This window comes from Centroberyx affinis, unplaced genomic scaffold (genome assembly GCF_046629955.1).
Source record: "Centroberyx affinis isolate AG114_WGS23_722 - 3 ecotype Tasmania unplaced genomic scaffold, CSIRO-AGI_Caff_v1 ptg001502l_1, whole genome shotgun sequence".
Classification (NCBI taxonomy): Eukaryota; Metazoa; Chordata; class Actinopteri; order Beryciformes; family Berycidae; genus Centroberyx; species Centroberyx affinis.
The window spans coordinates 85102-109061 of NW_027279966.1; the positions used below are offsets into that span (position 1 = coordinate 85102).

The 23960-nt window shown below is 44.9% G+C and overlaps 1 protein-coding gene across 2 annotated transcripts in view; it reads left to right on the forward strand.

The window, feature by feature from the left end:
- mef2cb (myocyte enhancer factor 2cb) overlaps window positions 1–23960 on the forward strand; it is a 62088-nt gene that overhangs the window by 22314 nt on the left and 15814 nt on the right. For both annotated transcript variants that reach the window (XM_071527215.1, XM_071527214.1), the window contains exons 2-3: window positions 1233–1450; window positions 11035–11238. In XM_071527215.1, coding sequence (XP_071383316.1) covers window positions 1397–1450; window positions 11035–11238 — 258 coding nt within the window. In that variant the 5' untranslated portion in view covers window positions 1233–1396. The remainder of the gene's footprint in view (window positions 1–1232; window positions 1451–11034; window positions 11239–23960) is intronic.

The following is a 23960-nucleotide window of genomic DNA, read 5'->3' on the forward strand; positions in this document are numbered from 1 at the left end:
GAGACTGAGACTGACATGTCTTTTGGTGAAGCGGTGTCGTCTTCCACATCAATGTCTGATGCTTGTGCTGCCAGGTGCCGGAAATCTGGTTCAGAAAGGAGAGAAGAGAGAAGAAGGGGAAAGTAGAGAAAAAAAGGCAGGGTAGATGGAGGATTTTTTTTAATGTGACGGCGCTGACAGCTCCCCTGCATTGCACTGAGCTTAAATAATGGGATGCTCATTTGCATAATGAGGGACGTTATCACCTCTACTGTCAAAAGAAAACACAACAACAGTTCTTCTGCTCCTCCCTGAGATAGATTGGGTTGGCCTACTTTAGCACTCTGGAGAGATGCACTAGAGCTCTAGCTTAGCCAAGCTCACACATGAACACGCGCACACACACACACACACACACACACACACACACACGTGCACAAACACACACAGTCACTCGCTCACGCAAACTTTTTGGAGCGCAGCTTTCTTCCTCGCACATGCAGTCCAGCTCAGCAGCCACTGGCCTCAACTCCTCAAACACAGGTACACACACACACACAAATGCACAGATGGACACACACACACACACACATGCACTCATTGACATACAATATACCCAGCTGGTTCAAGTCCTGTTTTACAAGTTCATGTTGGAATTTTGTGTTTGATTTCTGGCTCCAAGAAACATCCTTTTACCATGTTTCAAAAGATCACTCTTGGCTCTTTTTTTTTTTTTTGTTGGCTTTGTTTTGCCAGAACGTGGCAAGACTACGCTAGGTTTTACATCTGTATTCTATCCTGCGACTCACGTCTGCCATTTTGGAGATGAGCCGCAGATAGAGTAGAAAAAGCTGTGTCTGGCAGTTCCACTGTCAATACAGTGCTGTTTCGTGGGAAGAAACAAAATGTATTTCTCAGTCTGGAGGTAATGTTACAGTGTTGGTGATTAGAGCGTTTAAGTTAGCGGCACTTCCAAAACACTGTCAAACTCTCTGTGAACGAGGCAGGATCCTGACAGCGCTGTCTCCTCTCATAGTCGGTGCCTGGGAAAAAAATGCAAAAACTGATTTGCATGATATCGACAGTGAAAAACACAGCAGTTCTCACAACATTGTTGACAGATTCTTTGTCTTTCTTCACCCTCCCTTGTGGCTGCCATGATGCCACTTTTATTATTTTTTCTCTCAGTATTTTGCCATATTTCATTTCGCTTAATGCTTATCCCCCCCCCCCTCCCCCTTTCTTTCTTGCAGGTACGGATGCAGGAATCTTTGAATTGATTGGTGCAAATAGAGAGAAGAAAGAAGACAGATAAAGGAAAAGCAGAAGAGGAAAGAGGAGAAGAGAAAGAAGAAGAAAGAGGAGAAGAAAGCATAAAGTTCTTTTGGAAGAGGAGAGAAAGAAAGAGACGGGGACGATGGGGAGGAAAAAGATTCAGATCACGCGGATTATGGATGAACGCAACAGACAGGTAAGTCCCTTGGGGATGGGAGGATGGATGAGTATGAGGGTGGAGGAGAGGAGGGGTGGAGGAGGGGGGAAGGAGAAACACCCTGCACCCCACATAGCCTTCAAAAATGAAGGTCTTGTGGGAGTCTTAGCAATATGTGAATAGGGGGACAGAGAGGTGTATGCGGGGATAGCACAGTTATTGCTTTGGGTAGAAGGGTTACATTGGCTTATAATGGCAGGGTTGTTTCCCTTAAATCTAACAAACCAATCTGAGGGTGGCAGGAGGATTTTCGCCAAAAGGGATTTGCATGAGAACATTTGTAGCTCTCAAATCCCATTCTGCAAATCACTGCCCGCTCTGAGGACTACGGCCTACACACAACTGTAGCACCCTTCACACACCCATCCTCTCACACCATGCCACCCACTTTAGCTCATTGGCAGTGGAATATTACCGTGTAGCGGGGGAGGGGAGGGGTTAACATAGGAGGGGCAGGGTGGTAGAAAACATAAACAAACAACCAAACAGAGATGGGATGGTCCAAAGTGGCACGTAGCTGGAGTAGCTACTGGACTGGACTGGGCCAAGAGGGTGGAGATGAAGGAGGGCCTGAGAGACAAACACTGAAACAGTATTTTTCTTTAGCTAAATCAGTAACAGAAGGACTGCTGTAGTTTTCCTCTACATAGCAGAACAGATATCGATGCGGCTCGGATGCATTTCAAATCCAGTGATTAGAAAAGATAAATCCCAGTCGAAGAACCAACACAAAAGCAGAATAATAGACATTCATTTCAGAAACAGCTGGCATTACTTGGGCTGCAACTGGAGAGAAAAAATGATAAGTTGTGAACAACAGGATTCAGGCAGACACTGTTGTCTGCGGCAGGAAATAGATAGAGACAGACCTCTCTCTGCCCTGGAGGCCCACAATCGATCACTTCCTGTGGCACAAGTGACCACTGACACTCTGTCAGCTTCCTGGCAGCCCAATTGGATCCATACGCTGCTAACGTGGCCCCTGGATCACAGGTCAAACACACACGCACACACACACACACACACACACACACAAGCGTCTTATTCGAACACTGGCCCAGCATATTGCCTCCGTCATGTCTTGATACGATATTGCCTAACATGCTCCACAAACCTTTTCGCAGCATGCTATATCAAATGTGAACACAGTCATTTGGCCATTGTAAAGTGACATGAAGAGGCTCTAGGAATCGATTGGGTAACACTGGAGGAGTAATTGAAGTGGATCGCGACTGCTATCATCGCCGATCTCCATGAGGGTGATTGCAAGTAACAAGAGGATAGAGAGAGGAGAGTGAGAATGAGAGTACCGCAGATAAAGATGAGTGGTCAGAAGAAGAGCATTGAAGAAGTGTACGACTGCTCAACCCTCCACTGCTCATTTCGCTGCCTCTGATGCGCAGCGTGCTCACCTCAGTAACAGGTTGTCAAAGGAGTCACAGCTGAAGGTACAAAGAGGAGAGAGAGAGAGAGAGATACAGAGAAAGAGATGTTTGGGGGGGGTGGGAGAAGGGAGGGTGTGCCTGTGTCACCCGGTATGCTTATTTGTGTATTTGTTATTGAAAGAGAGACGGGCAGACAGAGAGACAGAGAGAGAAAGGGAGAAAGAGAGAGAGCAAGGAGGAGGTCACAGAGTTTCAGATGAGGAGGAAAGCTATCGCGTTGCACCAGCGCCCACACTTCCTCCCCACTGTTATCTCAGCCCTTCTCTCTCATCCCACCTTAGACCGGGCTCGCCAGTCGCACCAGGCACTCCGGCTCCTGAGGATAAGGAGGGAGAGAGGGAGACAGGAAGGACACCTGAGGGGAATCGATGCCTGAGATATCCGGGCTTTACTTACAGGGAGAGGAGGGAGGGAGGAGAGGAGAGGGAGAAGCGAGAAGGAGTTCAGGGAAAGGAGAATCAATATATCGCTGGAGTTTGTTGTTTTGCCCTCTGAAATGATAGATTAGATATTTACTTGATCTTTCTTGGTTTTGTGTTGTTTTTTAGTTGAGTAATGAACGGCGCATTCCTACTGATATGATATCATCGGTCACATGTGGAAAACTTCATCACATGCTCTGTGGAGCAGATGGCATTCAGTGTCATTCAACTTGAGACCTAAATGAATGACATCACCACATTTGGGTTGGTGTAGAGGTGGACATCACAAGACAGGGACAGACACCGAAACTATTTTTTTTTTTTTTCCTCCAGCTTTTATTTTGTCTAAACGGAAGCTCTGGCTTTGCATATTTTCACTTCCTTTTTGAGGAAATGTCCCAGTGCCAAAGCCAAATAAACACCAGAGGAGTTTGTATAGCATTGCCTTCAACCTCACATTCTTTACATACTTTTACTGATTTATGTCTAAAAAGCTCACAGCCCAAAATTTATACCTATTGCCATCTTCTCAAAGCTCTTCTGTACACAACCAACCCTCTTCTTCAGTGGATTGTTGATATGAGTTGATATGATATGAATACCCAACGTTTCACAACACATACTGTTAAAACAAAGTACAGGGACAACACTCCTGCAGCCATTCCTAGACAGCCCTATATAGCTATTATCAAAGCCATTTTTTCCGTATTCCTACCTGTCTGCATACACTCCCTCCTCCATCCTGCAGCCCTCCACTGAGTGGCACCATTCTGTGGGGCTGTCAACGCTACCTTGCCACCCACAGGGCTCCACTGCCCCACCGCCAACCCCCCCCACCCCCGTCCCTGCCCTCCCTGCGGCCGGCAGCATCACAGTGGGCACAGGGCCTGGCTCTCTCTGGGCGGCCACTTTGGGCTGCCACCCCCAGGCCCCGAAACACTTCCCCAGAGCAGGGGCAGAAGGGCCAGGCCTCCCCGGCGTTGACTGGCTGCCCGGAGCCCCGGACAGTGGGCAGCAGTGTGCGAGAACTGGCTCCAAGCCCCCCGACCACTCAGACCCTCTCCCAGCCTCGGGCACATGAAAGAGCCCCCTGTGCCATAAACGCACGGGCTGCAGACAGAGAGCAGGCTCTCTCTCGCCCCGGCTTGCACACACACACAGAGATAGGCACGCAGACACAAACATACATGCACACACACATGCAAGAACACACACACACACGTACATTATGCATGCACAGGTGTGCGCACACACACACACACACACACACACACTGACATAGATTCCAGACATAGACACTCAAACAGATTATATACTCAGACACATACTTAGATGGTGCATTTAGTATCTTGTTTATGCACCGTAGACAAATACATACTTGTAAACACATGAAAACACATCTATCTCTCTGGAGTCAGCCATCTTGGGGTCTGACTAATTTACGGCAATTGGCTCTAATGAGTGTTACCTCTCCGGCCAGTACACTCAGTAGGCTTAATTTAGGATGTGTGTGTGTGTGTGTGTGTGTGTGTGTGCATTGCCCTGTGAGGGAAGGTTGGATGCGGGGGTTCCAGAGGGGAAGGGCCTCAGGGCTAAAGGTCAAATATGGAGCAGGTCATCAGGCACAGGAAGTAAAACAACAGAACTCCCCCGACAACACTCACACACTCACACACACATACTTGGCTGGAAGAAGAAAAAAAAAAAGAAAAATGACACAAAAAAAAAATGAAATGACATCTTCCTGCATATACCTGTTCTCCCGCATCAAGTCAGCTGCAGCGCTGCAGCTGAAATAAGGGGTCTTTTTGTTTCCACGACAAAGCATTCCTCTCTCCAATCAACAGCATTGGGGTGAGAAAATGTGCGAGTGAAATTAACAGCAGGAAAATAATGAGGCCCACAGGGTAGCTCATCACCCCTGCACCCCTCCTCTAATTCCCTGTTTCCCACCTTCTACCGTCTCCTCCTTTTACCACAGCGAGCGGTGCTCCTCTGTGTTATATGTTCAGCGCCGCGAGACTTCACCTGAAAAGGGCTCACTAAGCTCTCACCTTCTGCGTGCTTTATTTTTTCCCTCTTTTGTCTTCTAAACTTTTTTCTTGTTTTTCGCATGTTTTTGACTTGGCTCATTTTGCTATATCACCTCACTCTATAGCGTTTTGTTTTTTTTCCTACGTAGAAAGTGATGGTCTCAATGCTCTGTCTAGCTTCCTTTCGTTTCTCTCCTGTGTCCCTTACAGCGCACAGTGTGAGCCTTAGTGCCACGACAAATGTTCATCCATCTCAAATGAATGAAAACGAAGTTATTTTTGTCTTTCTGGCCACTAAACTTTGGCTTTGCAAAGTAACAGCCACTTTTTTTTTTTTTCAGTCGGTGGATATATCACTTTCCACTTGTGGTTTTTCAGCATAAACAGGAACATACAGAGCAGGAGCATACCCAGCCATTACAGTGCTGTACTGTAGTGTAATCGCTAGCTCGCAGAAGAGAAGAAATCAAAACTGCCATATATTTTAAGGCAGCAATGACTAAAACTGTCATAATTAAAAACATCGCTCATTCAGTTCCATAGGTTAGCTTTCGACCGCTTACTTTGGTCAACTTTGATTCAAACAATGAACAGAGAAATGTTTGCAGCTTTCCGAGTCTGCTGCCTCCTGTTCCTACTGTACAATGAGGGCACACTGAAAGAGCATGATAAGTGGGGTTTTGAGGGGAGAGAAGAGCATAGCATATATTAGAGGTGGAACAAAGCCTCTTTTGTTGTAATGCCCCTCTTAACAGCTTCTTTGGCTGTGATGCAGAGTTCAGGCCCAGGTCTTGGGCTCCTCTACTTATTCCTTTTGCGTAAGCCCATCTCTTCCTGCTTGGCCTCTGACAATGGGATAAGTGTTTGTCTGAAGACAAATCGTGCTGCTCAGTAGCTGACTGACGTGTGTGAGTGTGTGTCCTTTTGTGCTTCTGTGCTTGTGTGTGTGTGTGTGTAGTGTGTGTATCCGTGTGTCCATGTTTGGTTTGCTAACCAGCAGTTCTTGGTGCCTGTCTCTCCGCTCCTCCTCTTCCTCCACCTCCTCCTCCCCCCAGGGAAGCACAGGCAGGCAGGAGGTGGGAAGCAGAAGCGAAGCCATTGTGAAGGGGAAGCCACTGGCCTCTTCCTGTTATGAGAGGAAATGCATACAAATGTGCTTCCTGTGCGTCCGCCCCCTCTCTCCTCCCTCCTCCCCTCCCTCCCCTCTCACCCATGTGGCAGAGAATCAGCCGCTATCCCCTCTCTCCTCTCGTCCTTCTGTTTATCCCTAGCATTTTTCTTTTTTTTTTTTTTTCCTTGCCTGAGGAGGTGTGACTGGTCAATTCTTTAGAGCTGATCCTGATAAACATGTTTGTGCTTTGAGTCTATCTTGCATGTGTTTATGGGAAGGCTGTGCATGTTGGGAAATGAGGGTTCCAGCCTCTAACCAGTTCATATAAACACATCCTACAAGCATGCAATGACAGTCAGTTTGAATGTCAAGTGTCCCATTATACCATGATATAGCTTAAGTCTTCTCTCTAAGATTGCCAAAAAGTGTGACAACAAAAACCATGTGTGTGCGTACATGTGCATGTGTGTGTGGGTGTGTGGGTGGGTGAAGATAGGTTTCACACCCTGGTTCCCAATTTACTGTGAAAAGATACAGCTGGGTTCACACTCACGCACTTACCAGGGTTTTTACACTGATCTCCTTCACCAAAACGCATAGCGGCAAAGGTGCTGTAATGGTCATGCTCTGTTATTAGCATACTGGTGTGTCTAACAGCACCCACTGACCAAGGAAATGAAAACTACACCCACACTGAGATACGGGTGGTTTACAGTGGGTTTTTTTGGTTAGACAACAATAACAGTGGCCTCATTTAGGAAAATATTATATATTTTCAATCCAAACATCACACATTTTGTGAACCTGATTTACAGTTGCTTGAACGCCTTTAAATTACAAATTAGAACTGTATAACTGTTCAGTGTTCAGTTCCTTTCCATAAAAATATCCAAAACAATGACACACAGTCAAGTAAAGCTTTTCATGATTTGACAGTCAGTGTACCGCTTACAGAACGCCATGAGCTCAATATCACAATATCTTATTATGCCGGCACATCTCTCTCTGGCCTGCAGACACTTTCTCACATATACTGTAGTTTTGATCATAAGCATTTTGTACTAACAAAGGCAGCCAGGCCTGCACTGCCAGGCGTCTCTGTAAATGCGTGTGGATCAGTTGTATCATTCATATCAAATGTTGTTATGGGGACCTAGTTAGATTGTAGATCAGTAGCTTAATAAATATAGGTGCAGAGCAGTAGTTTACAGCCGCTGTAAATAGAGAGAGATGTTTTGAGCTTGCACAGGAAAGGCCCGTGGTGACATCACCAGCATGAATGTCGATGAGCTAATTGGGTCACATGACGGCATCATGTGAAGCCATGAAGTCACGACAGAGTTACCTCAAGCAGTGAAACTGCTCCAGTGAACATTAAAATTGCATAGTGGAGGTACGTTTTTTCTGACACATTAGCACATCCCACAAGATGTTTGCGTCAGTATTTACCGTCAAGACAGTACAAGCCAACTGTTTGTTACTTTTTAATGCGTGCCTGTGTATGCGCGTGTGTGTACGTGTTTGTTTTCAAGCATGCATGCACTGTGTATCTGTGTGTGTTTATGGATGTATGTGCATAGTGTTGTTAGTATATGTGATTGTGAGGTAGCGGGTTGTATGTGTCAGAGTGAGGCGTGGGGGCGGGGTGTGATATTTATGTGGGTGTTATTGTTTGGTCAGTTTATGCATTTCATAATCACATTCATTCTCTTCCTGTGGAGTTGTTAAAGTCAGCCTATGTGTGAATTACAATATGCGGGAATGCTTGTGCAGTTCCTCATTTAAAGTGGAAGGATCAGGACAACTTTGATCAGATTCTGTTCTTCCCTTTTTACATGTTGAAATGAGAAGCAGGGAGTGAGTGTCTATGTACATGTTCGCAAGTACTTAATGTGTTTGATTTTTGTTGTCTCTCTCAGAGAAAAAGATAGAGCTTGTTACCTTACCCTGCAGTGTTTGTGTGTGTGTGTGTGTGTGTGCCTGCATGTGTCTGCCAGTGGTCCGGTAATGTGTGGGCGATCAGAGAGAGCAGAGCCAGCATGTGGGCCTCCCCTTTGAGACTAGTAGCTCAGGACCCTGGAGACGCACACCCAGCACGCCATGTGTGCCACGTGCCACCTTTTGAAACATTAATGGCCCCAGCAGAGTGAGTGAGTGAGTGAGTGGGTGATAACAGAGCTGGGCCGGCGGCTAGCTGTGTCCTGTGTGTCTGCCCCCGGTGCCCCTGGCGTCCAAACTCCCCTCAAGAGTCCGCCTGGCTCCTGGGGAAGACAACACTCTACATGTCCTGTTCCTGAACAGCCTGTTTTGACCTTCTGTCCTATAGTCCCGTCGTCTTGTTTACTCCGTCATGTACAGGCCTGGCTGCAGCTCTGCTATTGTAGGCTGGCAGACCCCTTTAGGGTGCTTACGTTTCAGTTTTGGATGGCACCGCTTAGAGTGGGTTGGATATGACAATTAATCTTATTGTCAAAAGCTGCCTTTTGATCTGTTTTTTCACATTTCAGTATGACTGTGTAAATGTCAGCATGGTATTTAGAGCCCAGGGGAGCTTTTTCTCCTTATGGCGTCGGTGAATCAGATGCGTGTTTGTGCCGAGGTATAGAACCTGACGTTACACACACCGGTTTGTCAGGAGTTAGAAACGTGGTTCCTGTCTCTGGTTTCATCCTCTGTTGTCTGTAGCCATTGCTTGCCATCCGATAGGGAGCTCGCCGTGGCTTAGTGACATCATTGGCAAACTTTCGAGGAGAAGCTGGGACAGGGTACGGTAGTTCATCTAAGGTTTACCCACTCTCAATAGAGAGAGGGAGACAGAGAGAGAGAGAGAGAGAGACGGGTGGAGGTGGGGGATAGTTTGATATTCAATTTCTCTGGTGCATCCTGGGAGATATCATTTCAGGAAATCCAAAACTATCTATCAATATCCATTCAACCCTATCTCCTCTTTCAAGCCTCAAAGCTGCACAGCCGCTAAGGAGCTCAGAGAGAATGTGAAGGGCAATGGATGTATGATGGATTTATGCTATTGATATATTCAATTATCTCTTCAATAATACGTTGACCCAGAGATCAGTGCTTGAAAAGCTTTCTTTGTAAAGCTCTAGTAAAAGGTAGAAACACACACGAGTTGTTTTACAGTTTTACACTTTACAGTTATTACATTCAGAGCATATTTAACTGAGGGTTGTTCAGAGGTTTTGGTTTTTGTATTTTTTGGCCCGTTTAGGTGTCAGGAGAGAATAGACAAAGATCCAGTTAATCAACAAACTGAGATCATTAGCTACCAGCTGGGCACAGTTCTGGCAATATTTCCTCTCTGTCAAAAGCTTCCTCCATACAAATCTCTACTGTGAATACACAGTCGGAGAAGAAAAGAAAGAAATGTCGATAAAAAAGCAATGTTGATCAGAGAGGGAAGCTGGCAGTGATGTTTCTTTTTTTTTCTCATTTTCCCATACAGCCAAAGAGCTTGCACACACTGCTTGGAAAAAGAACCAGGTGCAGCTCACTGGAATTAACTCACTTTCACTGCTCTAGTTTTGATCCAAACAATAGAGGAATAGAGGCTGCTCTATTTTGACAATGTGGGCACTTGTATGCCTGTGTTATTAAAGGTACTGGCCAAGGTGTTGGGCCTCATACACACATGCACACACACACACACACACACACACACACACACACACACACGAACACAGAGACAAAGAGAGAGAAAGAGAAAGGCCCCCATTAGAGAAGGCAATTTTTGTGGTTTAAGTTAAAGGAGCATTTTCACTATTGCGCATTGACACACAGCTTCAAGCACAGCCAGGGAAACCACCCGTTATTTATATCGATGGTTTGTCATTTACCCTGAGAGGTGGTTAATTGGTTTACACAACAGATGAACAATGGCTATTAATGTCACCATGAGAAAACAGTGTATCTCAGCTGTTTTTCTGAGATTAAAATAGAATAAGCTATTTGTCTATTACACGAAACAGGGTGTGAGAGAGACAGTGCACACTCAGATCATATGAAAGGGCCAATTACAAGTCACGTATGTTCCATCTTGAACTTCAGCGTGCTTTGATGTACAAGCAGTAACTGATCTGCTTTACCGTTATCTCTCTGAGACAGATTATTTTCAGTTCCTTAAATGCATGCCCAGCTTTTTTTTTCTTCTTTCCTGGTATCGTGGATGAACTGTTACAGTAACCTTTCAGTCGGAGGGTGCTGAACCAACAGCAGACCTCACTTTGCAGATATTCTTTTTATGCTGTTTTGTGATTATGCCAGATTCATTTTTTCATCACTCATTGCAGAAAAAATGTCTAGGGTGATGGAGTTTTTTTATCATAATAAATTGAGTACTACAAGTCAGAAAAAAACAGGTTGATTTGATTGTAGTTGCATCATAAAAAATATTTCAGTCATCTGTATGAATATAAAAACTTCCCCCATCCCTGGCTGTGAATAAAGAAAAGTCTTATGAATAAAATGTGTTCACCTTAGCTAATCTTTATCCTCTTTTTTTCTTCATCTCCTCCCTTTATCCCTCTCTCCTTAGGTGACATTTACAAAGCGAAAGTTTGGCCTGATGAAGAAGGCGTACGAGCTAAGCGTGCTGTGTGACTGTGAGATTGCCCTGATCATCTTCAACAGCACCAACAAGCTGTTCCAGTATGCCAGCACAGACATGGACAAGGTCCTGCTTAAATACACCGAGTACAATGAGCCCCACGAGAGCAGGACCAACTCGGACATTGTGGAGGTAAGTTACAGAAAAACGCAGACGGCACACACGCACACGAGCACAGCTAATGCGCACACGCAAGGGAATTCACATGCACACAAACGCACACACACTCATGCAAACACATGCGGGCAGACAGATGTGTGCTGCATTTTTGACTCATTCAGCAACCCTCACTTCTCTCTTTGCGTCTTTACCAACATAATGTAAGAGACAGCCGCTCCAATAGTTTGCCTGCCCTCCCCAAAGGTTCAGTCCTAATATCAACCACTCTCAGAAAGGTATTTAAGACTTACATCACTTAGATAGTGGCAGTAGCTTAAGTAGCAAACCTCACCTCCTTGTGCAATTTTTTTTAGGCAATGTACAATGTTACATTTAGTGGATATTAATGGTGCAAAATCATTGAGGACAAGATGGACTACAAGTAAAAAAAATAAATCTAATAAAAATGAGTCTGTTTGTCGAAAGATTTCTCATTAAAATCGCCTCCATGTGTTGCTCGTACATTGTGCCTTTATAGAGGGATCATTGATCTGGACCTTCCAGACTGTCCCCTGTGGCATGTAGCCAGTGGCTGCTGCCCTTGGTGTCTTGTTGTCATTGATGTGTCTCTTAGAGTAGCATGTTGATCTGAGTTGCTTTGGACGCACATGTCATAAGCCTGGCTCAAGGCAACATTAAACAGCGCTGTCAGGCCAGCCAGTAGGCAGGTAGCTAAAGCAGGTGCTGACGCTGAGCGGACACCCTCAAGGATCCTTAAGCTCACAACGTGACCCTGTTATGCAACAGTTACTATGGAGATCTGACAAACCTGGTGGGCCACACACACACACAAATGCATGCATGCTTAGTTTATCCCTTTTTGTCTCTCTCACACACACACACTCAAACAGATACAAATGCACACTCACACCACACTCGCTGATGAAATGTAGAGATGCTTTTTTCATAAGAACTCTTTGGGAAACAGGTGCACACAAACAATACATGGGCAAACAAGCTCTTGTCATGTCAAGGTAGGTTACAATGTATTTAAAAGCATTTGATTTCACTTAAGCTGGAGATAAAAAAACACCATAAATGAATACACCGCACCATCATGCAAACTTTACAGTGTTATTCATTCTTTGTTGTTGTCATTATTGCCTTTACTCCACAACCATATCCATCTGGTGCGGTCAAATATGTAGTGTGTTAATGTAGCCCATACATCAAGTGATACAGCACTCATCATATGGCTAACCTTAATGATGAAAACAAAGTGAACACGTGCTGGGTGCATTATAATGGAAAGCATTTAGAAAGACAAATAAATCCTAGGCCCACTAGACACAGCATAACAGCTTATTCAATTTTGCAGTACTGTGTATGCTCTCATTTCCTCTCTATAATTCATATTGTTGAGGCCTTTTCAGATTATTGGTGTAGCCGAGGCTATAACTTTGTAAGCTTGGAGTATTTTTTTTTTTTTTTATACACACGAAATCACTTTTTGCTGTAGTTATAATCTGTTGTGCAACTCTAAAACATAATCAGTAAAAAATACATAATCAGTAAAGCTATTTACATCCATGCTGTGTCCCCAAAGATTATTTTAATTCTGATTACACACCCATGTGAATCGCCACAGCTTGTACTTTGCGAATTAATCATATCCAAGTATATCATGAGGGATAAAAAATAATTCTCTATGCGTTATATCATTTACATTAACCCATTTAGCATACACTCATATCCCTAGTGTACCTAAGTACTGGTATCCTTTATGCAGAAAGCCCTTCAGCCCCTGTCGCCTATAGTCAGTGTATTAGCCTGCCCGAGCTGAGCCCATGAAGAGAGTTGTCACATGTTTCAGCAAGTGCCTGTGACGAGAGCTCCCTGCTTTGAAGCTCTCTCTCTCTAACTGTGTCTCTCCATTAGGGAGCGGAGGATGGCTAACGTGTAAACAGCCGTGTCAGGGGAAGACGCTAAAGAGCCTAGTGGGGGAGAGTGCTGCGGAGCACTACCTACCCTGTGATCCCCAGCGGACTCGGGCTCCGCTCTCTCTGAGCGATTCGCAGCGGGAGAAATCGATCTGAAGAGGCCTTCAGCCTTAGCTGCGGCGTGCTAACGGGATTGGCCACAGGGCTGACACTAGCACGTTTAGTGTGGGTGGAAGGAGGGTGTGCGGAGAGGGAGGGGGAGCGAGGGGAACGGGGGGTCGGATCTCTCCTGCGGAGCTTTGTGTGCCGCTGCTAGGCTACGTCACAGGTGCAGGAACGTGGGTGTTGAGTTGGGAGGGGGGGCGGGGGGGTGGATGGAGGGCAGGAGCAAAGCGGACTTCCTGTTGAGATGGCAGGATGGGGAGGAGGACAAGAACAGGAGGAAGGGCTGGGTTTGGGGGTGGGTGCAAAGTCCAGGGTCCCCAGAGAGCAACAGAGACACACAATACGACAGCTGATTTATCACATATAATATCAAATTTCAAATTTGTATATCAGAAACCCCTTGTCTTCAGAAAGGCACGCATCTCTCTCTCTTTTTCTCTCTCTCTCTCCCCCTCTCTCTCTCTCTCTCTCTCTCTCTCGCTCCCTCTCTCTCTCTCTCTCTCTCTCTCTCTCTCTCTCTCTCTCTCTCTCCCTCTCTCTCTCTCTGTGTTGCTGCTGTGCCTGGAGGTGTAGTGGGAGGAGAGGCAGAGGTAGGGGAGCGGAGCTCAGAGTGTGGGCGGCTGGCATAGAGGCCTGCTACATTAGCAATAAAGCTCTATGTAATTAGCATGTCTTTGGTTGATAATTAGCGTTGTTGAGAGAGTGGCACTGAGAGCGTTGCACAGCCTCTCTAGCTACAGCATGTTTACAAGAGGCTGGAGGGCTTTTCTCTCTCACTCACTCTATTTCTGTCTTTCTCTTTTTTATCCTGTTTTTCATTGAGCATATCTCCTCGTTTTCCATTATTTCAAAACTCTTTGTCTATGTATGGGTGTATGGATGTGTATGAGAGATAAAGAGAGTAGTAGAGATAACAGAGAGAAAGGCACAGAGAGAGAAAGAGAGAGCGAGGAGTGGTAAAGAAGGTCTTGATGACTCACTTGAAAACCGTCTCAGCTGAGGATGACACTTCCACAAATATCTGTGAAAGCAAAAGACCAAGAAACCAATGCAACCCTCCTCCAAGCCCAAGTGGTAACACAAGAGAAGCATTGCTAATCAAGATGGCTGCAAAATGATTGTTGTCACATTCACAATGTATAGCACATAGAAACCCACAATAATAGGAACATAAATCCAACAACAATTCAATATACATATTCAAATTGGGAAGATATGTTCTCTAGTGTTTTGAATGCTTTCACTGAAACCAATTCAATGTATACTGTCACGTACGATACGGTGTGTAAACTCTCCCCGTGGATTGTAACAAAAAGTGTACTACATGGCATTATCAGCCGTTACACAAAGAAGGGGGGAGGTCCGCTTAATTAATGCTAATTCTTTAAAGCGCTGCTCATCCAAGCTCTCATAATAGCTCGATGAAAGCAAACACAGAGGCAGAGAGATATCTTGCGTCGCTGGATGTCCGAGCGGGCCTGCAAGTGTGTCCTCCTGGCAGGTCTACAGTACACTCTGAGTCTGGCTCCAGATAAAACAGTCAAACACGCAGATAGATTTCCTATACTCGCCGTCTGCCAGGCCGGTTTCCTGGACATGTGAACGGCATTAAGGGAGAAATGTGTTGGGAAATAACAAGAGAATAGATCTATCTCTCCTTTTTTTTTCTTTCTTTATATTCCTCTGTAGGAAGAATCTCTTTGAGCTCTCATTGGAGATTTATTATGCCAGTATGGGGGTTGTTAATTGCAATAGCACATGAAAGAGTCCTTTTTTTTCCCCTCCTGATGATTGCGGATCAAGCCCAAACCTAAGTGGTGCTGGCTGGCTCTCGTAGTGATTGAACAGCCCCAAATCCAACATCACACCCGGGCCGTGCCAAATCCCTATTCCACAATGTGTTTGTTTTCCCTCTGTTGAAACAAAGAACACAGGTTTGTGATACAACCGCGGGGTTAGTGAGTGAGCTGCGATAGGGAGCTTATACCCAGTCAATACCAGGATATACCTGGGATGATGGAGGCTGGTAAATCAAAGGATACTACGGTGTTGGTGTATACGTGCATGAGTTTATATTCATGCACACAAGTATTTTTGGCGTGTGTAAGAGTGTACTTGTAGTGCCTGTACTGTATGTGTGCAATTGGCTCACACCCTGCAGAGATGATGGCATTGCGATGACCTCAGCCAGCACAGCACACTCCGATGCCATTGGCTCAAGCATCACATGGAGTGGCACATGGCTCTCGGTGCTGAGCAGAACTCGCCTTCCTGCCTGCCTACCTGCCAGGGGAAAGGCCGGTGGCCAATCCCATTTCCAGCAGATTAACCTAATCTGAAAGTTCAGCTCACCCTGTAATCTTAAACAGCAGCAGCGGGGGCCTGCCTCCCCTCCGATCCTCTGCTCAATTCCTTCTCTCTCTCTGTTTTCTTCTCCTTCCATCCTCACCTAGAAGGAACTACTGAATGAGAGGGGGAAGGGGAGGGACAGAGGGATGGATGAGTGCAAGGAGAGAAGGAGGGAGGGAAAGAGGGATGGAGGGAGGAAGGCTGGTAATTATTTCCAAAGGTCATTCTGTTAATGACTACCCGCTTGGCTAATGAGATTCAGCAAAGCTCCCTCACCATGTTTCACCCTGCGTATGGTTCACCCGTGTGCCGAGACGTGTGAGAAGCACAGGTGTGATTTCAGCCCAGTGACAGTCCACTGGAGGGAGGGAGGGAGAGAGGAAAGAAAGAGGGAGGGATGAAAAAAAAGGAAAATAAAGAGAAAGAAAAGCAGGAGAGCACGCCTGTGAGACGGCAAAAGGAAAAGAGTAATGTACCAACATCCACACCAATTTATTGCATGCCTTGCACAATGTTTCATTTGGCAATAAAACATGATTTTTCCCCCACATTATAAATACGAGAGAGACTAATTAATTTGGTCGATTTCAGTTTCATTTGCCTCAAAACTTTTCCTTCTTCGTTCTTTTAAACATTTTTTTTTCTCCTTCCTCTCCATAATATTCTTGCACGTCAACAGAACATGTGATCTCCCTCTCTGAAGTGCCAGTGTGCTCATGCTCTGCCTCACTCTTGTGAAAATATTTTCCAGCATGTGTGCTATTCTATGTGCTTATTTGGTTTCTAAACAGCATGGAGAACATTAGCCTTAAGGAGTTTTCTCTGTTGATCAGCTCACTGAATGACTTCTTCTCATGGCTCTCAAAGACGGTATAATTACTCCAGCTTGAATGCCTTCACTAATTTACCCACTACCATTTTTACATGTGTCAGCATCCAAGAGAAATAAAGCAGTCATATCACATCTCCTGTCCTACAGTTGTCCACAGTGATTTTGTGTGGGGATGTTTTGAGGTGCTTGGATAGGGTATATGTGGTGTGACACGGGGCGGGGCGAGGGGGGGGTGGGGGAGTCACGGTGATCACAGTGCCTCAGTGTTTACCAGTGACGGAGAGATCAGCAACATGGCTTGTTTTTCCTGGTGAGTCGAGGATTAAAGTCTGAAGCCGCTTTGACTGACTAAGTAAATTAACCTTGTGACATTGGCAAGCTAACAGCATAAGGATTTGTTAAAACAAAGAGTGATGACAGCCCATCTGCATGCTACAGCACATCTTGAAAAAAAAATGCTTTTTTACTAGTTAGTATATGAAGTTGAGTGTGTTTCTTTCATGTGCAGGAAGAGAGAGAAAGAAGTTTTACCACAGTCAATGACTTCTTATAAATATATTTCCTCTACCTTCAGTTTATACTTTATACTCCCAGTCTTAACAACACAGGCAGAGCTGGCTCTGTCAGCTCACTCATTTCACAGAGTTACAAAGAAGCTCAAAGGTTGGTGGAAAAAAAACCTACCACATATTGCATACTTGTGAAACATCTTCCCAGTGTTCAAAGCGTCGTGAATTCCACCGACTGAGGCGTGTCTTTGTACTCCTCTCTCCCAGTCTACACCCATCTATATCTCCCCTTTCTCTGTCCTTTCTTTCCGGACACGCAGCTCCAGATAGCAACAATGTGTTGTGTTGTGTTGTTTGTTCTATGGGCAAAGAAAATAAAGGCAAAAGAATAGAGTAAAGAAAAGGAGGAATACTTTTGTATGTTCTCTCCTAAACATATCTCGCTTTAGTCACTATATTTCCCTTGCACACCCCGTGATTGGGTACATCTGCTGAGTTCACCACTTATAAAAAGTAGTGTTTGTTAGATGGGCAAAGTAATCGAGCCCTCCCCCGCCCTCACTCTGTTTTTTTTGGTATTCTTTTCCCTAATAAATGCCTCAAAAACCGGTAGTGGTCTAAAAATAGTGTGTGGTGAAGCTAAAAATAGAGCCTGGCTGGCGGTCCTTGCTGGGAGAGGGGAGAAGAATAGATGTGGAACTCTCTCTCTCTCTCTCTCTCTCTCTCTCTCTCTCTCTCTCTCTCTCTCTCTCGTCCCTCCCACCCTTCCTCCCTCCCTCTGTTTGAGGCAGGGTGGGTGGGGGGTGTTTTTGAACTGGAGGAGTGAGTAAGCAAAGTGTCAGGCTATTCATTCAGCTGCCGTCTCTCTCTCTGAGGATCGACCATGAAGAGTTGCCCTCGGCGACCACATGCATAAGACCATCGGTCTGAGACCCAGCGGTGCCTATAAACATTTGATCCTTGGGATAAAGAACTGTATTATTTAATTCACTGAGTTTTTTTTTCCCCCCCTCGCTCTACCACACAGAGGCTTCCTGTCTGCTTGTTTTTTAAACTTTTTATACAGAGAAAATAAAGGCATAGTTTAGTTTACAAATGCTATGTGCACAGTTTTCTCAGTAACATCTCACTTAAAACATTTGCAGTGAGAATTAATGCCAAAAGCAGTAGCACCAGTGATCTGATTTGTATTTTTATTAAATTTTTTGGTTTTGTTTTGGTCTTGTTTGTGAGTCCTCTTAATTGCCACTTTAAATTGCTTTTCACCACGGTAGCATAACACTACTTATACTTGTATATTAACAGTGTCCACAGGAGAAAGGTGAAATTCTTATTAAAAACATATTTGATAGGCTTTGGAGAGAAAAACATAATATCCCACCTCTATAGGTGGGGTCCAGCATGGCAGTGGTTTTCAATGGATTTTAATTGGCAGGTCTGCCCATGGCGCAAGTGACAAACCCTGAGAGGTCTCACCCTCACACAGCCAAGTCAGGCACAGCCGAAAGGATGGTTTTGGCATGTTACACCACATTGTGTTATGTGTAAATATGTCTGTCTCCAGTGCCCCTTAGACACAATATTTTATATAGTATTTGCTTCTACTTTTTTTTTTTAAGGGGAGACTTAAAACAAAATGGCAGTTAATGTACATGATCTACAGCCTCAGCATTTTATCCCACATCAGACGCCTGCTGCCCAGAAAAGCAGAACCTCAGACAAGAAACTATAAGTAGCATTTGGATCACCGTCAGAAGTGTTTTTTAAGGTCAATATACTGAAGCGGAAGTCTGAGGTACTCACACAACAACAAAAGGAGGTTTTAAAAATAGACTGTTTGAAATGTGCCAATATGTGGTCCCTGTGGTGTGGAGCGGTGCAAAGGCAGGCCACTTCTGAGGCTGCGCTGCCAAAAGGCAAGGCTTTTCCACTACACAGCCCAAAACAATTCACGCCAGTCATTAAGATGAAATGATGCCTTGTTCTTTGAAACTATTTGTGGAAAATTCAGAATAATGAAGATCTATTTTTATAGATGGCATTCCCTGCCCTGCCTGGAGCTTCCCCCCTGGCCTCAACCAACCATCCCCCCCCTCTCCCCCCCTCCCATGATTGGTGCTGTGGGCAGGGTGTGGAAACTCAAGGTCACAGTATAGAGGTCAACCGGCTGGTCATTGTTGCTCAAGGCCTCCCTCAGGCCCCCTTTCCTGTTGTGGCACCACGCGATAAGAGACACAGAGACAAAAGACGATAACTGACGATTGGTGGGGGACAAAGAGGGAATGGACGGTGGCCAGAGGGGGACTTTAAAATTGACCCACTACCACCCTAAAAGAATTGGAGCCATTTTGCTGTGAGGCTACACAGATAGTCTCTTATGGTTGCTTAAAACATGTAATTAAAGGGTTTATACAGTAGAGCATTTATTGATAATACCACATTGGAATTACATAATGCCACGTGTCTCATTACTAAAACTGCTCAGATGGCATTGTAATGTATCTAATTAAAGCAAGTATAAGAGTTTTTTCTACACAAGATTTAGACCAATCGATTCTCTTTATTGAAATGGAATTACATATAGACATACTCCAACTCAAATTTTAATAGAGATGTGTTATGTAACTGGAGTGTAGACGACAGGAAAGATGGTAGGTTGAGGGTGCAGCCATAAGTGCCCTCTTTATCCAGTTTCACTGAGCTGGCATTGTGTCTCATAGTGTCTGTCTGAGTAATTATACAGTGTAGTGACTAGTGTGAATGACCACTTTGTTCCCAGGGCTGAGATGCTGCTGTAGCAAACAGTGTTGGATTCTGACATGTGCTTAGTGTGTGTCTCTCCCATATGGAGAACACTGGACCATCTGGTATTGTGCTGTGTACTGGCTAGCTGAGACCGTCTGTCTGTGAGTGGGCCCTGCTCTGCTCGGCTCGTCTTAATGGTGATTTTAGCACACTGCAGCATCACAGTGTCACACTTTGCAGATATGTGGAGGAACCTTGTCGCGCACAGTACCCTTTCTGTCTGTTTCTCTCTTTCTCTCTATCTCCCTTTCTGTCTCGCTCACTCTGACACTCCGTCTCTATCTCTTGCTCTATTTATCACTCTTTCCCTTTTTTCATGTTTAGCCAATCTAGCGATCCCTAGACAGCTAGTAATTACACAGTTAGACAGAGTTATTACCGAACACGCGACCATTTTGCCCAGGGATGACGGATCCCAGCCGCCAGCCTTTGATTCCTGATTATAGTGCAGCAGGGCACCAGGAGCAAGGGGCTTCAAAGCCACCAAATCACTGAAAAGTCATTGATGCGCTAGTTTTTCAAACGTCGCCTCAACCAGTGCAGAGGGATTCACAGATGATGACTGAAAAAAAACAGCCGAGGCACGACTGTGATTTGGGGGTCCCATTCCTCAGATCAGTAACCTACAAAATCAACCCCCCCCCCCCCCCCCCCCCCCCTCCAAATGCTCACACAAGCAGCATGTGTGCATGCACACACACACACACACACACACACACACCACCTAGCCATCATCCATGGGCATGCCCCTCGACATGGTCCTGGCATGTTCAAACCACGCTTCATGAAACTGTGGCCTTCTTGCCTTTGGTCTGCCATCTGCTTCCAATAAGCTAAGCCAGCCTGATCCCTCTGATGTTCCCTCCATTCTGGAAAGCAGAAAGAAAGAAAAAAAAGAGAGAGAAAGAGAGAGAGAGAGAGAGAGAAAGGGGGGAGAGACAGACAAAAAAAAAGAGAACGATAGGAAGAGGGAGCCAGAGATACAGAGAAAAAGAGAGAAATAAGGAGAATGAGAGCACACCCCAAACACGCTTTTACCCCACCCCGGCCACCAACAAGCCCACCCTGAATGTGCTTATTGTGCAGCAGTGCTGCGGGGTCTTAATCCACAGCGGGTCCACTCCATGACCACCTCCATCTTGTTATTTGTGATGGGAAGGGACAATGTTTCTCCCCACTGCCTCACCCCCATTGACACTGAGCCACATTGCTCCATACCAATCTGCTTTGATGAAATTGAGTCTGTCAATTGGTAAAAGCTTGGGAGCTCCCTATTGTGCCGTGGTTTTCAAACTTTTCCTCTGGCAAGCCACTTTTCCCTCCAAAATTCTCATGATCTAAATCTTAGTTTTGTAAGTTATTGTGAAGGATAATCTGAGAAAATCTATTTTTTTTAGGTTATCCTACTGTCTTACAGTATTCTATTCAGGCTATCGAGCATTGCAGGAAATGAAAAAGACTATTTAAATATTGTAGCCTCTAGCTTGAGATGACATTTTCTTCAAGATTATTTGGGGGCCGTTTTTAATTCCATTGTGACTCACCTTTGGGTCTTAAACCAGTCACTGAAGATGACTTCTTTAGTGCATACTGTAGGTAGCCCTGTGGTCACATCCACCCCACACACATTCTCACACATTGCCATGGCCTGTCCGCACCACTACCATAATGCCATAGACTTCAAGGAGCACAACCTTAATGTCTAATAATTGCCAAAGTGAATCAATCGGCTTTCTAACATTTTTAACATTTTGACAAACCGTTGGCTCAGGCTGAAACACGGTCAGGGAGAGGCTGTTTATTCCAGTTTCATTTTATTTTTCCCACCACACGGCAAACATGATTAACCATAAGTGGCACAGTTATTAATGCCTTTTTATTGTGCTCGTCTCACAGAAACTGGTGTTTTCCATCAAGAAGTGCTGAAATGTACTGCAAAAGCATAAACTGCTGCATTTAGTGGGGGAAAGTCTTTGTGCCCTACCACTATACTATCTTCTTTCATAAGTCTTGGTTTTGCCTACAATAGCGTGTGTATTCAGAAGACATACAATGTTGGCAGTGATATAAAAGCCCTTTATTATCTACTCAATGTTTTTGTGGAGGATTTTTGCACTGATGCTGCCAGCCATTGCTTGAAGACATTGAGAAACATTCATTGGCCTAACTGTCGCCAGTAGCCATAAACACAATATTGAATGTGTCTTACCCTTCAAAGCCCACTGCCAAGATAACCACAGTGGGGAATGGTCAACAACAAAGCTCTCTCAATATACAGCCCACCAGGCTGAGTCTCTACCTGAGGAAAGATGGGTCCATCGAGCCAAAATTGGTTTGACTCAGATTCTGTTGAGATGTAGTAATGAGGGGAGGAGGACGGAGGCAGGGAGACAGACTGAGCGACAGACTGAGACAGAAAGTGAGACAGAGCGATGGGGGCAGAGAGAGGGATAGAGAGGGTGGTCAGGGTGGCAGAATGCCGAGCAGACGGATCCTGGTATGGCAGGGGCTGTGGGCAGGCGTCAGCTGTCCCTAGCAGACCCCCTGAGGCCACCCAGAATTCACACCCAGATACCCTCCACAGTTCCTCACAAGAGCTCCATGAGGTTATCACCCACACCCCAAACTATGAAACGTGTAAAGAAAACAGCTAAATGGGCATGCTTCTCTTTTAAAACCGTAGAGAACTCAAATCTTAGGAAAGTGGAATATACATGTTTTTTTTAAGACCGCATGCATAATATACAGACTGAACTGTTACATTGACAGTTGTACTAGCACTTAGCAATGGCCATGTGCATCAGTCCCCTTGCAGCTCACACACTTAGCCTCTGATTATCTCAGTCTAACCCAGCTCACCTTCACCTAACCCAACGCTGCTTAGCCTCTTGCTCACTCTCTCTGGCCCTGCTCTACCCAGTCCAACTCAGCCTATAGCCCAGTCTAGGCCAGCCTAGCTGTGGGTGTGTAGCTGAAGGGTACCGATGAGACGGGTGTCTAAGTATGTAGGACGCAGTGTCTACGCTGTGCCTGCTTCACGCAGGCCCTGTGACAAGTCGAGTCAGGAGGGAGCATCATGAAGAAGGAGTTTAATTAGGAGCAAGCCTCCAAAGGGGCCACAGAGAAAGACACAGAGCCAAGCAAGCCTACACAGCTTTTTCGCAGTCTTTCCTCTCCTTCGGACTTTCTCTCCTTCTGCTCTCTCTTTCTCTCTCGCTCTCTGTAACTCTATACGCCCCAGTGACGATATCTGCATTGTAGTCGTTTGTAGGTTTGTATCTCTGCCTCTCTCTCTCTCTCTCTCTCTCTCTCTACTCTCCCTCTTTCTCCTTTTATCTGGTTCTATCCTCAACCAGTCTCTCACTTCAAAGTGTGTCCATGCTAGGACATTTGCTCTGTTTCGTTGCTCATTAATAAAAGCTTTGGCTTAGGGATCAGAAGCTTTCATGTCCTGCAGCTGTTAAGGTGTGAGCATAGGAAATTCACTTCTGGTTGCTTGATTTTTATAGAATGGCTTTTTTACCTTGTAAATAATATATAAAGGATTTAATTCCTTGACATCAACCATCCAATACTGATTGTTTGATAATTACAAAAAATTAATTGTCATTTCACTGTTTTGTAAACAGAGGCTTTACAATGGCAAGAAACTTTAATATTGCTCCATGAAAAGTTTTACTTTCATGCAAGCAATCATTTTGTAAGAGTAGATTATTCAAATCATGTGCATTTCTTTTTGGAATGAAAATCCTAATTAGTTAGAAAAATTTAGAATTTTAATATAAGAATGATAATTTGGGGGAATATTTTTTGTGCATAAAATTCAGTTTTTGGCATGAGTGAAGTGCACCAAAGTGTTTTTGTTTAATCCACATCCTATTAGCATATTCCCTAAAGACTCTTTTTCCCTGCCAGCCCTTCATATCCATACTCCTCTTTCTTTCAATATCAGCATAGTAGCTGGGAAATCACTTTCCAATGATCATTATTCCCTCAGTCATTTTGAGAGACTGCTCTTTGATGTCTCTCATATAGTGATGATGATGTCACTGGATAAGAGACTCAGAGCCTTGTTTGGAGCAGCATGTGGATGACTTTATGGAGAGCAACGAAATACATAACAAATTCAGGGTGCTCTCTAGGCAATTAGAGAGG